At 43.0% G+C, this 16,792-nt stretch overlaps 2 protein-coding genes across 2 annotated transcripts in view; one reads left to right on the plus strand and one right to left on the minus strand.

The window, feature by feature from the left end:
* Positions 1-1,769: 1,769 nt before the first annotated feature.
* Positions 1,770-7,672, plus strand: pccb (propionyl-CoA carboxylase subunit beta). Its single transcript, XM_046413317.1, has 15 exons — positions 1,770-2,062; positions 2,978-3,097; positions 3,214-3,282; positions 3,386-3,442; positions 3,631-3,744; positions 3,831-3,941; positions 4,047-4,155; positions 4,333-4,453; positions 4,566-4,647; positions 4,739-4,862; positions 5,058-5,165; positions 6,048-6,148; positions 6,432-6,530; positions 6,622-6,721; positions 6,799-7,672. The coding sequence occupies exons 1-15, from the start codon at positions 1,817-1,819 to the stop codon at positions 6,918-6,920; spliced, it is 1,683 nt and encodes a 560-aa protein (XP_046269273.1). The 5' UTR covers positions 1,770-1,816; the 3' UTR covers positions 6,921-7,672.
* A 698-nt stretch (positions 7,673-8,370) lies between these two features.
* The window catches only part of stag1a (stromal antigen 1a), a 36,911-nt gene continuing 28,489 nt past the window's right edge, over positions 8,371-16,792 (minus strand). The window contains exons 16-32 of the mRNA XM_046413315.1: positions 16,668-16,771; positions 15,602-15,694; positions 14,989-15,282; positions 14,772-14,842; positions 14,365-14,533; positions 13,646-13,738; positions 13,103-13,277; positions 12,827-12,966; positions 12,479-12,580; positions 12,233-12,381; positions 11,754-11,882; positions 11,446-11,648; positions 11,181-11,349; positions 10,799-10,915; positions 10,491-10,605; positions 10,271-10,351; positions 8,371-10,002 (exon numbers count right to left, since the gene is read on the minus strand). Of these exons, the coding sequence (XP_046269271.1) occupies positions 9,979-10,002; positions 10,271-10,351; positions 10,491-10,605; positions 10,799-10,915; positions 11,181-11,349; positions 11,446-11,648; positions 11,754-11,882; positions 12,233-12,381; positions 12,479-12,580; positions 12,827-12,966; positions 13,103-13,277; positions 13,646-13,738; positions 14,365-14,533; positions 14,772-14,842; positions 14,989-15,282; positions 15,602-15,694; positions 16,668-16,771 (2,228 nt within the window). The 3' untranslated portion in view covers positions 8,371-9,978. The remainder of the gene's footprint in view (positions 10,003-10,270; positions 10,352-10,490; positions 10,606-10,798; positions 10,916-11,180; positions 11,350-11,445; positions 11,649-11,753; positions 11,883-12,232; positions 12,382-12,478; positions 12,581-12,826; positions 12,967-13,102; positions 13,278-13,645; positions 13,739-14,364; positions 14,534-14,771; positions 14,843-14,988; positions 15,283-15,601; positions 15,695-16,667; positions 16,772-16,792) is intronic.

The following is a 16,792-nucleotide window of genomic DNA, read 5'->3' on the forward strand; positions in this document are numbered from 1 at the left end:
TTTCGTAAGACTGCACCTGAGCGTTGAAACATTAAAGGCTGCATGTCTCTCCACGTCTTTATTCCATTATTCACCGTTCTTTATTCCATTATTTCAGTGACTTAAAGTTACATTAATGACGTTGTATGACGGCGACTTTTCTTCGGTTTACAATTCATGACCAGCTTGTTTAACACCATATATATATATATATTTCTGCCATAATTAACACGTCTTACATAAGGTTGTGTGGGCATCACATTACTCTTAATAAACACATCTTGTCGCCAGGATTGTCATGAAACGCATGCACTTAGTATTTTCCCCTGTATTAAGCCTGTGAGGAAGCTCTTGAACCAAACCAGGGCCAAAAGTGTCATTAATTTGAAAAGAAGGGGGAAAAAAAAGATTTGAACTGAAAAATACAACACTGTACTCGAACTAAAAATAAGTGTAAGAAAAGTTTTTTTTCATTTTAAATATAGTTTTTATTCAGCTCTGAAATTCTTTTGAATATATTTTCTTAATTCAGTTTGCACTTTCACATGCATTTAAATATTTGTATTCAGATTCATCTTCTATTTTTACAGTTTCAAATCTTTTTTTTCGCTTTCAGATTTTTTTGCTCACTTCCGGGTCTGATCTTTTCAGTTTCACACTGTTGGCCTGGATCTGGCGTGGGGGGCGTGGCATCAGCTTAGAGGGGCGTGCAATCGTGAGTGACGGCATAACAAAGAAGGCGGAGGACCTTCCTCTATCACGTTGCCTTCAGGGAACAGAAGTAAGAGTTCCCACTGACACCGTATTCTCATTATGGACAGTGAAAAAACTGGCGCCATTGATAAAGTTCCGTTTAAAAGCCGTTTTATACGGAATTTGGCACCAATCGCAGTATAAGAGCCATAACATGTTCAGGTCCCGGTCAGCATGGAGGGGAAAGATGAGCCGCCAGTACTGCAGCAAGCCATTGGGATATTCAGAGACATCACTCCCAGAAACTGTTACATGTTACTGTCACCGGGGCAGCGGTGCATCACCAGCTCCTCTGTTCTGCTCCGTTAAATTACTATTTTTGTCAATGGAGTCTGGATTTAACTCACCTTAAATAATGGAAGGTGGGAAATATCAGTCGTTACAGTGTGGACTGTGAACTGTGTGAACTGCACAATCAGGCATAGTTTATAGCTCTTATACTGCGATTGGTGCCAAGTTCAGTAGAAAACGACTTGCTAAACCTTATCAATGGCCCCATTTTTTCACTGACCATAACGTGAATATGGATTAAGTGTGCACTCATACTTCTCACAGTACCTATGTTCCCTGAAGGCAACGCCACACCACGCCAGATCCAGCTAGAAGTTTGAAACTGAAAAGTTGAGACCTCATAGATAATATATTCAGAATTTCAGAGCTGAATGAAAATTATATTTAAATTGAAATTTTATATTTTTTTTCTACATTTATTTTCAGTTCGAGTACAATGTTGTATTTTTCAAGAGTTCAAAATCGAAATTTCAACTTTCAAGTTCAAATCTTTTTTTCAAATTAAAGAAACTCCTGGCCCTGATTTGGCTCCAAGCTCTTTTCCCCAAGTCCACAAGAAGCTCAAAAAGTCTGACAAGCTAAACTCAGGGCACATAAACCCTATTTACTTGACTTTCAGATTACGGGCCATGAAAAAGTACAGGAAAACTTGATCCTTCCCAGATCCCGCCCAGCAGCCCTTGCTACAAATTCCTTCCTTTTTATTGGCTGAGAGAGCTCGCCCCCCATTTCGTATTGGCTCACATTTCTGTCTTTCATTTCCGCTCGCCGTCACTGTAGAACACGCAGGGTAATGATGGCGGCGTTCAGTGTAGCTCGTAGCAGCTGCGGACTGATAAATGGGTTGAGGATCTCTTTCAGGAGTTTGGTGCAGGTGAAACATGGCGCACTCGCTGCCGCGGTGCCTCAGACCCACATGGGACAGGACTGCCGTCGGTATTCTGTCAGCCATCTGTCTGTTAAGGAGAGGATTGACAAGAAACGGAAGGCGGCGCTGGTCGGGGGAGGTCAGCAGAGAATAGATGCTCAGCACAAAAGGGTAAAGTCAGCTTAATGTCTTACTTTACTTTTTATGCTAACTTGCATTTACACTAGCATGTGTGCGGTTTGCATAACTTAAAGCTACAATTACGTCCACTGCTGGAGTTGTTGGGGTGTGCGAAATGCCTAACTTAAGTGCTGTAGTCAAATCAATGGTTGCTGCTGGAGTGTCTGTTTTCCCGACGTACTTTTAAGTGACCTTTAAAAGTCCACTTTCTAGCCCCACCAGGCTACTCGGTGGCACACGCGGTGCTTTCAATGTGCTGTGTTAGTAAATATCCATCTTGATGTTTCTCAGTGCCCTTGAGCAAGGCACAATTCCTCTGTCAACTTCAGGTAGAAGGTCTGTTTCGCAGCAGGTTTGAGGTTTAAAACAAACCATAAAAATATTACCACTGTTTCCATTGTTTATGTCATTTGAAACTGACACTTTCTGTGCACAGTGTGATGGACAATAAAGAGGCAACTTCCCATTCATATATTGTGACACATGTCATATGTTGTCAGTGTTAATAATAATGTTATTTGTAAATAATCAGCCCTGATTTGCTGGCACAAATTAACAGCTGGGTATTTTTGCTCTGTTTTGCTTTGTGAAACCTGTTGGTCAGTCAGTCAGTCAGTATACCAGCAGAAGTAGGTGGTAAAACAATGATGCGATGACTGCCGATAAAACTTTGTAGACATACATATAATTTCATCTTATGATATGAAAATAGCAGCAGGAAAACAATGTCGGGGTTAAATAACAAACTGGAATGTTTGTTTTCGGCTGCTCCAGCAAATTAAATACCTGGGAAAGTCATCAAAATCCAATAGTGCCATAAAGCCAACCTTTTAAATGATACACAGCTTGGGCCAGCGTATCTTCAAGACAGATGAATGTGTAGTAACTTGGTGTTATGTATTGCAGGGTAAGCTGACAGCCAGGGAGCGAGTGGAGCTTCTGCTGGACCCCGAGTCCTTTGTGGAATCAGACATGTTCGTGGAGCATCGCTGCGCCGACTTCGGCATGGAGCAGGATAGGAACAAGGTCGCACGAAGACGACAACTCGACATGATTTTGCTCCACCGACAGGAAACAAGAGAGCAATTCTTCTAGTGGGCCTGAAGTATTTACGTCATATCTTTGTCTCTCTTTTCTCGTAGTTCCCTGGTGACAGCGTCGTGACAGGCCGAGGCAGGATCAATGGCAGGCTGGTTTACGTATTCAGTCAGGTATAATGTGTAATTATACTTTGATAAGCCTACATTGTGGCGATACACAACGACTTTATCACCTGTCTCATATTCTTTCCGTCTTGCCCTTTGTTTCTCTCAGGACTTCACAGTGTTTGGTGGCAGTTTGTCTGGAGCTCATGCACAGAAGATCTGTAAGGTAAACAAAACTGAGGACGTGTGTGTGTGTCTGACACAAGCACTGGAAAAATAAAAAGTGACGGGACAATGACAGTATTACTTAACGTCTCTTGGTGTGTTTGTATTTTGCAAGCCGCTCTTCCTGTTTAATCCCACACCTTTTAAATACTCATTTTAATGTACAACCTTTAAACGTGCTGTGCTCAGATTATGGACCAGGCCATGACAGTTGGAGCCCCTGTTATCGGCTTGAACGACTCCGGAGGAGCTCGCATCCAGGAAGGAGTGGAGTCTCTGGCTGGATATGCAGATATATTCCTGGTATGGTTGTTTTTTTTAAAAAAAAAAAGCTTCTGCACATCACTCATGGAATCAAAATATAACATCTAAATCATATATTTGTCCAGAGGAATGTGATGGCTTCAGGAGTCATCCCTCAGATCTCTCTCATCATGGGTCCCTGTGCAGGAGGAGCTGTCTACTCCCCTGCCCTGACAGATTTCACCTTCATGGTTAAGGTACAAGCACACCTGAAATACCAGTTCAAATGTTTATTGAACTTGGTAATGATAGTCAAAACCTGACAACCGCATGTGCGTTTGTGTGTGTGTGTGTTTCTGTAGGACACATCATACCTTTTCATCACAGGACCTGATGTCGTGAAGTCTGTCACCAATGAAGACGTGACTCAAGAGGAGCTCGGTGGAGCCAAAACTCACACCAGCGTGTCTGGTTAGTTGCTGTATTTATGAAACCTTTGAGTGTGTGAAAGGTGATCCAGGATTACTGTTCACATCAACTCTGGAAACTCTAAAATCTAACCTAAGAAAAAAAGTTTGGTTCTCCAAATCAAAGAGACTCAAGTTGAAATGTTGTCTTTGGGGTCTGAAAAGCGTCTCATGTTTCCAGGAGTGGCTCACCATGCCTTTGAGAATGACGTCGAAGCCTTGCTCAACATGCGAGAGTTCTTCAACTTCCTGCCGCTAAGCAATCAGGATCCCGCCCCGATCAGGGAGAGCCACGATCCCAGGTGACCAATCACCTTTACATCCCCTTTACAGAACAACCAATCATCTTTTCTCAATTCGGACAGCATCTGTTCTTCGCTTCAGCTCATGTCTGATATCTCGTTCCCTTTTCAGCGATCGCCTGGTGCCTTCGCTGGACACCATCGTCCCGTTTGAGTCGACCAAAGCCTATGACATGTTGGACATCATTCACGCAGTATGTGCGCAAACAAACTCGCAGTGTGCAACCACAACGCGTTTCATGTCTCCACGTCGTAAAAGTTTCCTTTCTTCATGAATCTGTTCAGATAGTCGATGAGAGGGACTTCTTCGAGATCATGCCCAGTTACGCCAAAAACATTGTGGTAGGATTTGGCCGCATGAACGGACGCACGGTCGGCATTGTGGGTAACCAGCCCAAAGTGGCTTCTGGTGAGTAAAATAATTAAAGTAGGAGGGGCAATCAGAAGGGATAAATTCTTAGTATTTTGTGAATAACACCATGTTCCTTCTCTCTTTTTATGATGAAAATAAGTTGGGGAACAAACAAATTCTTAGCTGCTCAGTTATCTGCTCGGGCGTGTGTTAGTTTTATGTTCTGTTGTTAATTCCTGTCTCATTTATCAGGTTGTTTGGACATCAACTCTTCAGTGAAGGGGGCTCGATTTGTGCGCTTCTGCGACGCTTTCAATATTCCCATCATCACCTTTGTGGACGTGCCGGGCTTCCTGCCAGGTACTCTTTGAAAATCTCACAGTGCGCGTACGCCTGTTTGCTTACTGGTTGTAATCCAGTTTACGATCTTGGGTTCAGATATCGACTGATGATTCTCATTCTCGCCGGGGTCTGCTCCGAGGTTTCTGCCTTCTAAAAGGCAGTTTTTCCTCGCCACTGTCGCCAAGTGCTTGCTCAAGGGGGAATGTTGGGCTCTCTCTATTTACAATTTAATTAAAGAGTTTGGTCTAGACCTGCTCAAATTGGAAAGTGTCATGAGATAACTTTTGTTGTGAATTGGCGCTATATAAATAAACTGAATTGAAATTCTTTCAGGGAAAAGAAATGAGAAGCTGACAGTAACAGTAAATAAATACTTCGCGAACAGATTTCAGGAGTAACAGAGTAAAGGTCTTACACTTACAGGGGATGTGACCAATAATCACGGAATTGCGAAATACTCGCCTATTAGTATTTCGCATCAAACTACCACACTGACTATCGTACATACAAGAAGTAAAAAGATGTCCCATTCAGCAGGTTCATGTCCCACGGCTCCAGTTTGGTCTGTAAAGACGAACCAAAAGTCACAAACAAACTGACCAATCTGCTGTGTTCTACCAGGTGAAATGATTGTTTTGGTAGTCTGGTGCATCCTTCTTTTGTGTAATATTTGCATTCTGTTCGTAAAAACATATTGCAGTCTGAGTAAACCACATACAAACACGCAAAAACATCCCCGTTTCAAGGCTTTATGACAGGTATTTTAATTGGGTGACTCATCAATGTTGCTAATCTGACTATATTATGACCTGTAAACACAATCTTGAAATTCAGCTATGGTCACATATGACCATATCATCACTCACACCTGTTGTAACTGCTGCTTTGGTCGTCACCAAGGTACGGCTCAGGAGTACGGCGGCATCATCCGACACGGAGCCAAACTGCTGTATGCCTTCGCCGAGGCCACTGTCCCCAAAATAACCGTCATCACCAGAAAGGTTTGTGATCTGACCTGATCTTAGAATAAACCAAACTTAGTGACTTTAACTCCACACGCTTCAGATAGATTACTGAAAACCTCCGAACTGGACTGTGAAGCGGCTGCACTCAGTGTTTTGCATTAAAAGGAGCATCTCAGTCTTCTTGCTTTAATCTGCACTTGACATAACTTCTGAAAATGGCTGCCTGCTAATCAGAGTGAATAGTGTAGTGCATTTTGGAAATGCTGATTTTTCAGGTTTATGTCGCGGGCGGGTGTGTGTGTTTATCTGTGTCTTCCAGGCTTACGGAGGGGCTTATGATGTGATGAGCTCCAAACACTTGAGAGGAGATGTGAACTACGCCTGGCCCACAGCTGAGGTGGCTGTTATGGGTGCCAAGGTACAGACACACTCATCTTTTCCTCTCCCTCCCTCTGTCTCTTTCTCTTTCCTTCCTTTTTGACAGTGCATATGGTCTGTCTCTTTGTCAGGGTGCTGTGCAGATCATCTTCAGAGGAAAGGAGAACCAGGCTGAGGCGGAGGCTGAATACGTGGAGAAGTTCGCCAACCCGTTCCCAGCTGCTGTCCGAGGTCTTTACAGCTTTATATAACCCAAATACGCTGCATTATACGCTTCTCTTTCTCACTGGCCCATATGCTTGTTCTAGGCTTTGTTGATGACATAATCGAGCCATCGACCACTCGCAAGAAGATCTGCAGAGATCTGGAGGTGCTTGCCAGCAAGAAGCAGGTCAACCCCTGGAAGAAACACGCCAACATTCCTCTGTGAAGAACACCCACACTCTTTTCCTAATAACACTATTTAAAAAGGTACTCACTGAGGGATTTTCCTGATTCAAATGAACTGCAGCAGTACCCCGTGATGACAAGTTGCCTGCCAAGCAGATGTATGTTGTACCACTCCGCTGGAAGCAGCACAGAAAGATACTCTCCCTGATTTTTGAAGTGTTTAATAGTGGCCCCAAACTTCTTTTCCAGCTCACTACTTGTGTTAGAACATCAACCTCAAGCCGGGAAAAGATTTAAAAATATTGCTGCTCTGTAAACAAAATCAATATGTAACCGATATGCCACATGTTGACAGGAAAATCCCAACACATTTTACAGTACCTGAACAGGATGCTACAGCAGTCACACACGTTTAAGGTAATCGTCCTGTCAGTAGTGGCCATATTGGTCACTCTTGCTAGTTCTCATCTGACATTCTGTGAACAAGATTGTATCTGAAAGGGCAGATGACCTCTCACTGAAGAAATGCAGCTGTCAGCGTGATAGTTTTAATGGAAAATAGAAACATACTGTAGTCTGTTGCCGTGTACATGTTTGTTTCCAGAGCGGTTTATGTACTGTATTGAATTGTGAAGATGTGGAAAGCAGTTTGCTCTTTCAGACACACTCCCTGTGTTTGCTGTTGTCCGTTAAGGTCAAGAAAAAGTCATCCTTAAAACCTGGAACTGTGCCTTTCTCGCTCTCTCTGGCAGGCTCTGCTCTACCGTTTGTATAATAAATCATTGGACTCGATAACACGTGTTTTCTTTACTTTTAAAGAATTAAAAGTTTTAGTTTCTATCTGTAGTCATTTTTACAATTTTTTTCTTCAAAGATATGAAAAATATGATATAACCCCATAGTATTGGTTTCAAGAATAAAATCAGATGGTTCAGGTGAAGTGAGTACTTTATCCAGTATGTGTATCGAATGTAAGACCATGATTTTGTGGTAAAGCTTCACTCACAAAGGCTAAGAACCACGTTGATGTTTTCATTGCAGTCGTAAAATCCTCAGTACTGAGGGAAAATAAAAGTTTGATCAGATGCCATTGATTAGGACACAGGTGCAAGTTCATCTCTTCTGATTCCTCCTGCTCAGATCATCTGAAACTACAATGTGTTTAATAAAACTGATACCAACTCGTTTGTTCCAGAGCGTCTGACCTCTCACAGTTTGAGTTAGCCGAGTTGTCGCAGAACTTTTAAATATTTCAGCTGTCAGTTTCAACACAGATGAGAAGAATTAAAGGAGCTTAAGGCTATGGAGCGTTTGGGCATTGCACATAATGACACCCACTGAATTCTCCAGGTCCAACGACAAAGTGGACCTTGAGTTGATTTATGTCAACTGCTGACAGTTAAATCTATTGGCAGAGATAACAAAAAATACAGCCGTTTTGAATTATACCGAGGTCGTGAAACGAGTACACACAAACCCTGCTCCCCAAATCGATTACAGATTTTATTTTATTAAAAAGAATTTTAAGTTCACAGGAAAAAAACAAAAAACAAAAACAGGCTTTTAGAGCATTTTAAGGGCAACCGATGTCAACTGCACTGCAGAAAAAAACCCAATTGTCTCTGATATTTACAGGACTGCCAAGCCAGCCGAGGGGAAAGGGGTAAACGACTGATAAACAAACGGTGGGTGAACGACGATATGGCGGGAAACATTCAAAACACATTCAAACAAATCAGTCAGACAGAGATCCATCACTGCACTGGATATGAATGGTGATAACGACAAATCTTCCAACTTCTCGGATCAACTAACACTGTAGGCAAGTGACCGACCTGTTAAAATGAACAAACCTACCAGATAATCTGCTGTAATACTGGACCGTGAAATGATTACAATCAGACCATACAGCGCTTAAAAAGCTGCTATCCTACAGCAACAATCTGAGCTTGGAAACCTTTAGATATGATTTACAGGTGTCAGGGAAAGGGCTGGAATATACCGTAAGTAGGCCACAATTTGGCAACAAACAAGATACATATTCAAGAAAAAACTGTACAAACAGACAAAAACAAAAACACACTTGATTTAAAACTTTAGTACTAAAGCTACAGAATTCAAAATATGTTTATTGTCTTTTTTTTTGTTTGTTTTTTTTTAAACTTTCTAACTTTCAAAATTTGAAGGGTGTGTGCAGAACATGTCCGAGATCTGAGAGGGTGGAGCTTCTGTCCGGGGGTCGGCTGTGGGGTGTGCGTTTGTGTTTGTGTGCGACTTCGCCGTCAAATGGCAACACGCGCTTTGCTTTGACATCACACACACACACACACACAAGACGGTTACATCCTCCCTACTTCCTCCTCCGTGTGCACGTGCGACTGCTCATCATCACCACCAACACTTTACACACACATCGCACACCAGCACCACCACGTACAAACACTCAGACGGTGAACAGAGAGAGAGAGAGAGAGAGAGAGAGAGAGAGAGAGAGAGAGAGAGAGAGAGAGAGAGAGAGAGGGGGCAGTGGGCCTTAATAAGAGCAAAGATATAGAACATTTAGAACTGAGATCCTCACTGTGTTTGATTCAACCAGACGGATCAAAGTGCGACACCAAAACAAGGGGGGGCTGTACAGACTGTCACGCTGCTCAATGCTGTTGATCAGAAGCTGGACCAAACAACTGTACATCTGTGTAACAGACAGCGACAGCTCATGGACCGACACCCAGAGCGCCTTCAGAGCAACCGCTAACAAGAGCTGAACCAACAGGCCGGAAAGAAGGAGGAGGAGGAAGATTAGGAGCAAGACGAAGCTCTTCTGGACAATATTCTGGAGAATATTCTGGACCCTCCGGTCTGCCTGACAGAACAGATCTGATCCTCCTTGCTTCACATGTCCAGGTGAGATGCAGTCAACGTGGGATCCTTCAGTGGTTCCACTGGACAAACATCCTTCCATCATGTCTTATAGAAAGAGGAAAGCACTTCAACAATGTTTTTTTCTTCTTCTTCTTCTGTGGATTAAGACATCCCAAACCCTCCCCCTCCCCCCTTTGTATTCACTCCTGATCTCATGATCTTTGCCTCTTCCCAAATCAGAACATGGGCATGCTGAAACCCTGGAACAGTGGAGAGGAGAGCAACAGTCAGACAAACTTGCAGAGAAAATATCAGCATTGCATCACTGTCTGCCACGGTGTCTTTTCTGATCACCACGAGGGGGAATCAAAAGTTAAAAAGGTCAAATTCTGCACAGATAACAATCAAAGTACCGACATAATGTATTTAATTTAAGATTAGTCGCAGCCCTATGCCTTGTTTTCATCATCCATTAATCAGTCAGGAGAGAGTGAAAAATCTTCTGTCGGCGCTCAAAGTTCTACGTACCGACTCGTCCTCAATCATCGCTGCAGAGTCAAAGAAGTCTGGTCTTAATTCTGCTCGTTCACGTCTGTTCCTCGATGGCGGCTGCGAAGGACAAAAGTCAAAATTAATGAATCTAATGAATGAAAAATAGCAATTCATGACTAGGATTCTCGCTTTGTCTTCATTTCTGCTGTGAAATCTCTCAAATCAAATTGCTGTGAGAGAACGTGACTTTGCTCACCAGGTCGATCACCATAGTGTCCTCAAACTCCTCGTTCATGTCCTCCAGTTGGCCCCGCGAAGACATCATCACATCCTCAAAGATGGGCTCTGCGTCATCCTCCATCAAGCCACGTCTGATAGGAAATAAAACGAGTAAAACGAGACATACAATCAGATAAGACTCAGCATGTCCATTTGTTTATCATCTGCTTAACTTTTCATTCTTCAATAACAAGGGATGTAATTGATCAGATTACTGACACGAAGCGCGATGGAGGTACGACGTTATTGGTTTGCATTGCCACTTTAAAACCCCAACACACTTACACAGTCTGCCGAACGCCCTGATTGCTGCGTGACTTGATGTAGTTCAGGCCTGTCCGGTCCTTCCTGCTCACCTCCTCCATCTTCTGCTGGCCGAGCCACGACATCTGCATCTGAGGACTGAGAACGAACAGACGGTCAAATATACTCCACTGCAATATCTCCTACATTCCGATGCTAATACTTTTGTATGTTTATTTAAGTAAGAGTGCAGGACTTTTACTTGTAACAGAGTATTTCTACACTTGGGTAAAAGAAGAAGATTTCTTCCACCCACTGCCTTTAGATGATGAATAAAATGTGTGACATCTGTGACAGATAAACACACAAACTAGAAGGTGACGCATTTTCTGTGTGTATATTTAAATTATATGTAAACACTAACTTGTGTACGTAGTCGTTCTCTGATCCGGGTTCTGAGTCCGGGTCCGGCATGTGTTCTGCTGGTCTGTTCTCTCTGAGGACTGTCGAGGTGAGCTGAGGAGTCTGCAGCGCTCCCGGTGTCTGAAGAGTGTCGTTACGCATCATCCACGAGCCCTCAACGCTACTCTCCTCTGAAAACAAACGCACAGATGAAGAGTTCAGTTGCAAGATGCAGTGCAGCAAAGCCAACCCAAATAAATGGGGTTACCCTCATCTCGACTCCTCACCTTCGATACGTTTCTTGTGTAGCGGCGGCCGTCCCTTCTTGCTGCGGACCGAGCCGGTCTTGCTGCTGGAGCCCGATGTGACGGACATGTGGTCCTCGTCTCCTCCCGTCAGCAGGCTGTTCCTGTAGGAGATCAGCGGCAGCCACACGTCCTCCCGACGCTCCGACATCGACTCTGACATGAACTTCTCCAAGTACGAGTGGCTGAGGAAACATCCTCGTAGTTCATTCATTTTGAAAATATGGCAGCTTTAAATGACTGAATTTTACCTTAAAGTAGCGAGAAAAAAGATGGAAGGGAGTACTTACACTGTCTTTTTGTCTTGGCGGATTAGTTTGGAGGAGAATTCACTGAGAACCTCCAGGAAGGCCAGGTTGATGGGAGGAAACTCTGGTCCTCGAGGATTCTGGTACTTAAATGCGAACTCTATTCCATCCCTGATATGAAACAGGAGACAGAGAAAGAGGCAGAAACAGAAACCAGAGAGAGAGTAAAAGTGAGAAAAACAAGGAAAGACTTTTAAAAAAAGACACGAATGACAGCAAAGCTGACATGAAAAAAAAAACTTGTAATCTGCTACCATGAAATATTAGTATATTTCCTGACTTCATTTTGTTGGATGGTGAATCAACTTATCCTGATTGATAGTAAAATATGTCCACTTTCAGCAGCGTTCAGTGAGCAGATACACACATTTAGGCAATCTGACCAATAGCATCCTGTGTCCATCTGCAGCTGAAGAGCACAGTCTAGCACCCCCTAGAGAACAGAGCACCCATAGTCTTACTTGTGAAGCGTTGCAACAGCCTCTCTGGTTTTGATCTGATCCAGGCCGAAGGTGAGGGCAAAGCGGCGCGCCAGCTCCTTAATGCCGCTGACGTGAGACGACGTTCGGTCCAAGTTGGGTCCCTGGTCCTGTAGCAGCTCATTGAACAGCTGCAAAAACATGCGTTGCCAAAGTTTTAGTCCACACGAGAACTCTCAAAGAAAGCACTGTTCAAAGCAACGGAGCTGTGTATGCAGCCTGTCTCACCTGCTGCAGACTGAGGATGAGGGTCTTGGCACACAAAATCTTGTCCGTCTGTCTGGTTTTACTCAGTGTCTCCTTGATGATGTCTCCATAATCATTATAATACTGAGGTAGAGAAACAGAACAGTTAAAAACCTGCAAGATGACACAGTTTAGTACATTTTCTGTGAGCAAAACCTGACGACAGACCAACTCAGGTTCCTTTTTTTTTCCATCTAAAAGAAAGATTTATTTCGCTCATTAGACAGATCTTTCCTCCTGTATTTTGTCACCTCTCTATTTATTCACTGTCATTGTCAGTTCACGATCCTTTAAATCACATCACTACGTCAAACACAGAAGAACAGCCACCTTCATGTAGTGTTTGAAGATGTCCGCAGCAGCCGGCATGTCTACGATGTCGTAGATGATGAGTTTGCAGAACGCTGCGAGAAGATTTCTCCTTTTGTGGAGAGCCTCGATCTTGTTGGCCTCATCCTCCTCATCTCCCTCTACAGTCAGGAGAAAGTATCAAATGAATGGGTGTTTAATTTGTTGATTTTTAAAAGTATCTTATTTAACTCCTCAAACAATCTGAGTGAACCCAAACAGAATGTGCCATAAAAACTCTCTCTCTCTCTCTCTCACCCATGCTCTGACTCTCGTCGTCCTGGTCAATGAAGACGTGATCCAGGACAAAGTTGAGCAGTTCGTTTTGCAGAGTGCTGTCTGGGTTAAAGACCAGCGGCTGAAGGCCCTCCCTGCCGCCAGAGATCAGCTGGTGGCTGAAGATCATCAGCAAGTCGCAGAGAAGCATAAACGCCTGAACGAGAGGCCCAAAAAGAGAACTTATGATCTGATTTTTAAAAAATGTGTTAGTTGTTTATTTTACAACAGAAAAATCATCTTAATTCCTCAGATGAAAGGAAATGTGCTTGTTGAGGTTAACATAAATTTTATTGTAAACATTTCTACCTATTCCTTATTGGAGACTTAAAAACTTACATTTTGATCATATAATTCAATTTGTGTACAATCTCCAGGACTAAAGAGAAACTCTAGAAATGGTTTCATCAATCAAGCTGTAATTGCACGTCACCTTCCGTCGTACTGTTTCTAGTTTTTAACGGCTTCTGTTGTTCAATTCTCCTGTTAAATACTCAGCATGTCATACCAGGTGTGTGTTCTTACCTGTTCTTTGACTGGTGTGTTGACATTGGACAGGCACTGCTGGCACACAGCCAGGAAAGACTTCACCACTCTCCTGAGAGCCACCAGGTCATCCTGCACAGACACACACATACACCATTAGCCACACTTCAACAGAAATCGATGTTAAACAGCAGTATCAGTCAGGCTAAATGTCATGTCCAGACTAATGACCAAAGAAGTAATCAATCTTTAATGATTTCAATAAATCATCAACTAAGTCCACTGAGGCAGAGGAATCAATAAACTTTGTGTTTGATTCTGGTGGAGTCCGTCAAAGAGCACTGAGAGCATAGCGGGATGTGACAGATTGATTAACCAGTGACGATAAAGTTTTGTTTTTTTTTAATCCTGACAATGGTCAGGCCAGACTGTCATATATCAAAGCACTGTGTTTAATTAAAATTTGTGATGGCTGTTACATCAGCAAACTATACATTCCTAACAATGTTATTAAATCACATACAGTATTTTTTGCAATATCTTATCAAACAAGGGTCTGTGGTCTAATTTGTCCTTGACGTGAGAAAGTTTGGGAACCACTAGATCAAAGTCTAAACTGTGTTGGGGGTTTTGGCTTCAGTCCACAAAACAGCAGTCTTGGGATCTGATGCCTCTGTGCATTGTTTAAGTGTTAAATGAGATTCACAGATAAGCGGATTGAGGATATTTGAGTGTATGGTGTTAAATCTTTGTTGCACCTTGCTGGGGGCCCCCTCTGTGATCTTGACCAGCTGCCACAGGATGGAGTAGTGCGAGCACTGCAGGGCCTGGACGGCTATCTGCTCCGGCATGGAGCCCTGCTCGATGCCTGCCTTCAGCAGCCGGTAGCAGTTCCCAAATAAATCCCACCGTGTCAAGTCATGGGCACTGGGACAGGGAACGAGGAAAATACATTAGATCTCACACACTCAGTTGAGTCAGCAAGTTTGTTTATTTGCAGTTTTCATCTGGTGCTTTCATCCAGTTTCACAGTAACAGTAACATTAGTCACTAATTATAACTAACTGATGTAATGAGACAACCAGAACATTCAGCAAAAATTGTAATAATCGTTATACTACAGTCCTAAACAGTTGGAAAGTAAGAAGTCAATAGAGATTATTACTTGTGGAAGGCTGTGAGTCTCTTGAGAGTAGATAAAACATTGTAGATATCGTCATCATCAGCCTCCTCAGCCTGTAGAATAAAAAAAGCTGTTAGCTAGAAAGACTAGACTCACATTTCTGCAACCTGAACACACAAAACAAACAACACTGACACGCAACCTTATTAAGATTTCACAAATTTCCATCTCTCTCATGATTTGCCCCTTTCCCTCATACCTCCTGCAGCAGCTCCTCGACAGAGTGCGCGAATCGATCGGTCATCTCGTCGATGAGCTGTGAGCGGGCGATGTCAACGCGGTTCATGATGGTGTACTCCTCGGAGCAGAGGATGCTGTAGGTCTTGCTGCAGGCCTCCAGCACGTCTATCTCGATGTGCTTCTCCACCACCAGCCGGATCTGCTTCAGCAAGGCGTCCAGGTGCTTCTCCATGCGCCCGGCGCTGTACACGTCCAGGTCAAAGTACTGAGGGATCTGCAGCAGGTTGGCAACCTTCTCTGAGTCTGCCTGGTACTGTGGAGGAAGGAGACAGAGAGGCGGGTAAAGAAAGAAGTTACAAGGGGACATGCAGAGACAGAAAAGAGAAAAAGCCGCCAATCAGCACAAGAGCTGGTTCTGTTTCCCACTTAGTAAAATGGTTGATTACATTTTAAATACACTTGTCCAGACTGGTGTACATTCAATAACACTTCTAATGACTACATAAGTAAGACCTTGATCAATTATTTCGACAAACAAATCGGTCACCCCAGCCAACTCTTTAATCAGCATCACTGGCCTGTCTGCTGCTGGGCCTGAGCAAGCTGCAGGCTGGATTTCAGGATGGCTTTACCTTGGACAGAAGCATAGGCAAAGCCATGATGAAGTGCTCTGTCAGTTTGTTCTTGTCGTCTATCTGGGTCTTTCTCTCCTTCGCTGTCAGCACCTGGACAAGCAGACACAAAATTTAAGGCCAAATGTAGCAGTGGGTGTAAAAAATAGGCAATGGAACATTCTGTCTCGTCCAGTATGACTAGGAAAGTTAATCTTCTTCTTTGGCTAATTCAGTCTCCCACCCATAAATCTGACAAGCATTGCTGAAGTGGATTCTTGCTGAGAGAGCAGTTTGAGCTGAGGTCCTTCTACATTGCACATTAGTACACTAACAGGCAAATACATTAAATATGGAAATGTTAAATAAAACATTAAGAAACGAGCAAACAAGCACACTCTTAGATATTCAGTTATTGCTTAAAAGTATTTTATTATTTTGACAAAATGAGCAAGATGGACAAATTAGCCAAAATTTTGATGGTGTGTTGAGCATTTTTTTTTTCTCTCAATGTAACAATGCCAGGATTAATCCCATAGCGTCATTTCACTCATCTGTTTCATTTCCAAAACCACAACACCAGAACGTGGAACAAAGTCCAAAACTTGTTTGGCACATTCTGACTACCATGTCTAATTTTAGACTGCACATTCAGTCATTAGACCTCCGGATTGACAGTCAGCTTGCTTTTGTAGTTGTTTAGATAATTCACTTCAATTTTCATTTAACTGCAGGAATCATAGTTTTTATACTGTTTTTACTTTTAAATCACTTTGTATTCTCCCTGTTAGAGGTTAGCAGCTCTCTGAAGTAGTTCAGGTGGCTGGTCTATCACTTCACTGCTGTATTTTTAATCTCATTTTCTTGTAATTACTTTAATATTCTTGTGTGTGTTGCTATTTTTTTTTATAATCGATTAGAGGCCCAAATTTCCCTTAGGATCAATAAAGTATCCGTCCACACTTCTGTTGGCAGGTATATTCACCTCTTCTCTAATCACACCAGCCTCACTTTCAACTCAACTCACGTACAAATCAAGGCCTCTGCTGAAAGAGCAGTAAAGGTGTAACGTGTATACTTCACCTACCCGTTTGCCAGTTCCTCTGCCAACAGGTGGGTGCGCTTCTGCTGCCTGTCGGATGGTGCACACCATCAGCTCTATCAGAGCACTCTCCTGTCTGTCTGATAACACTGCAGGGCCAGACAGAAGGA

This window comes from Scatophagus argus, chromosome 15, assembly GCF_020382885.2.
Source record: "Scatophagus argus isolate fScaArg1 chromosome 15, fScaArg1.pri, whole genome shotgun sequence".
Lineage (NCBI taxonomy): Eukaryota > Metazoa > Chordata > Actinopteri > Scatophagidae > Scatophagus > Scatophagus argus.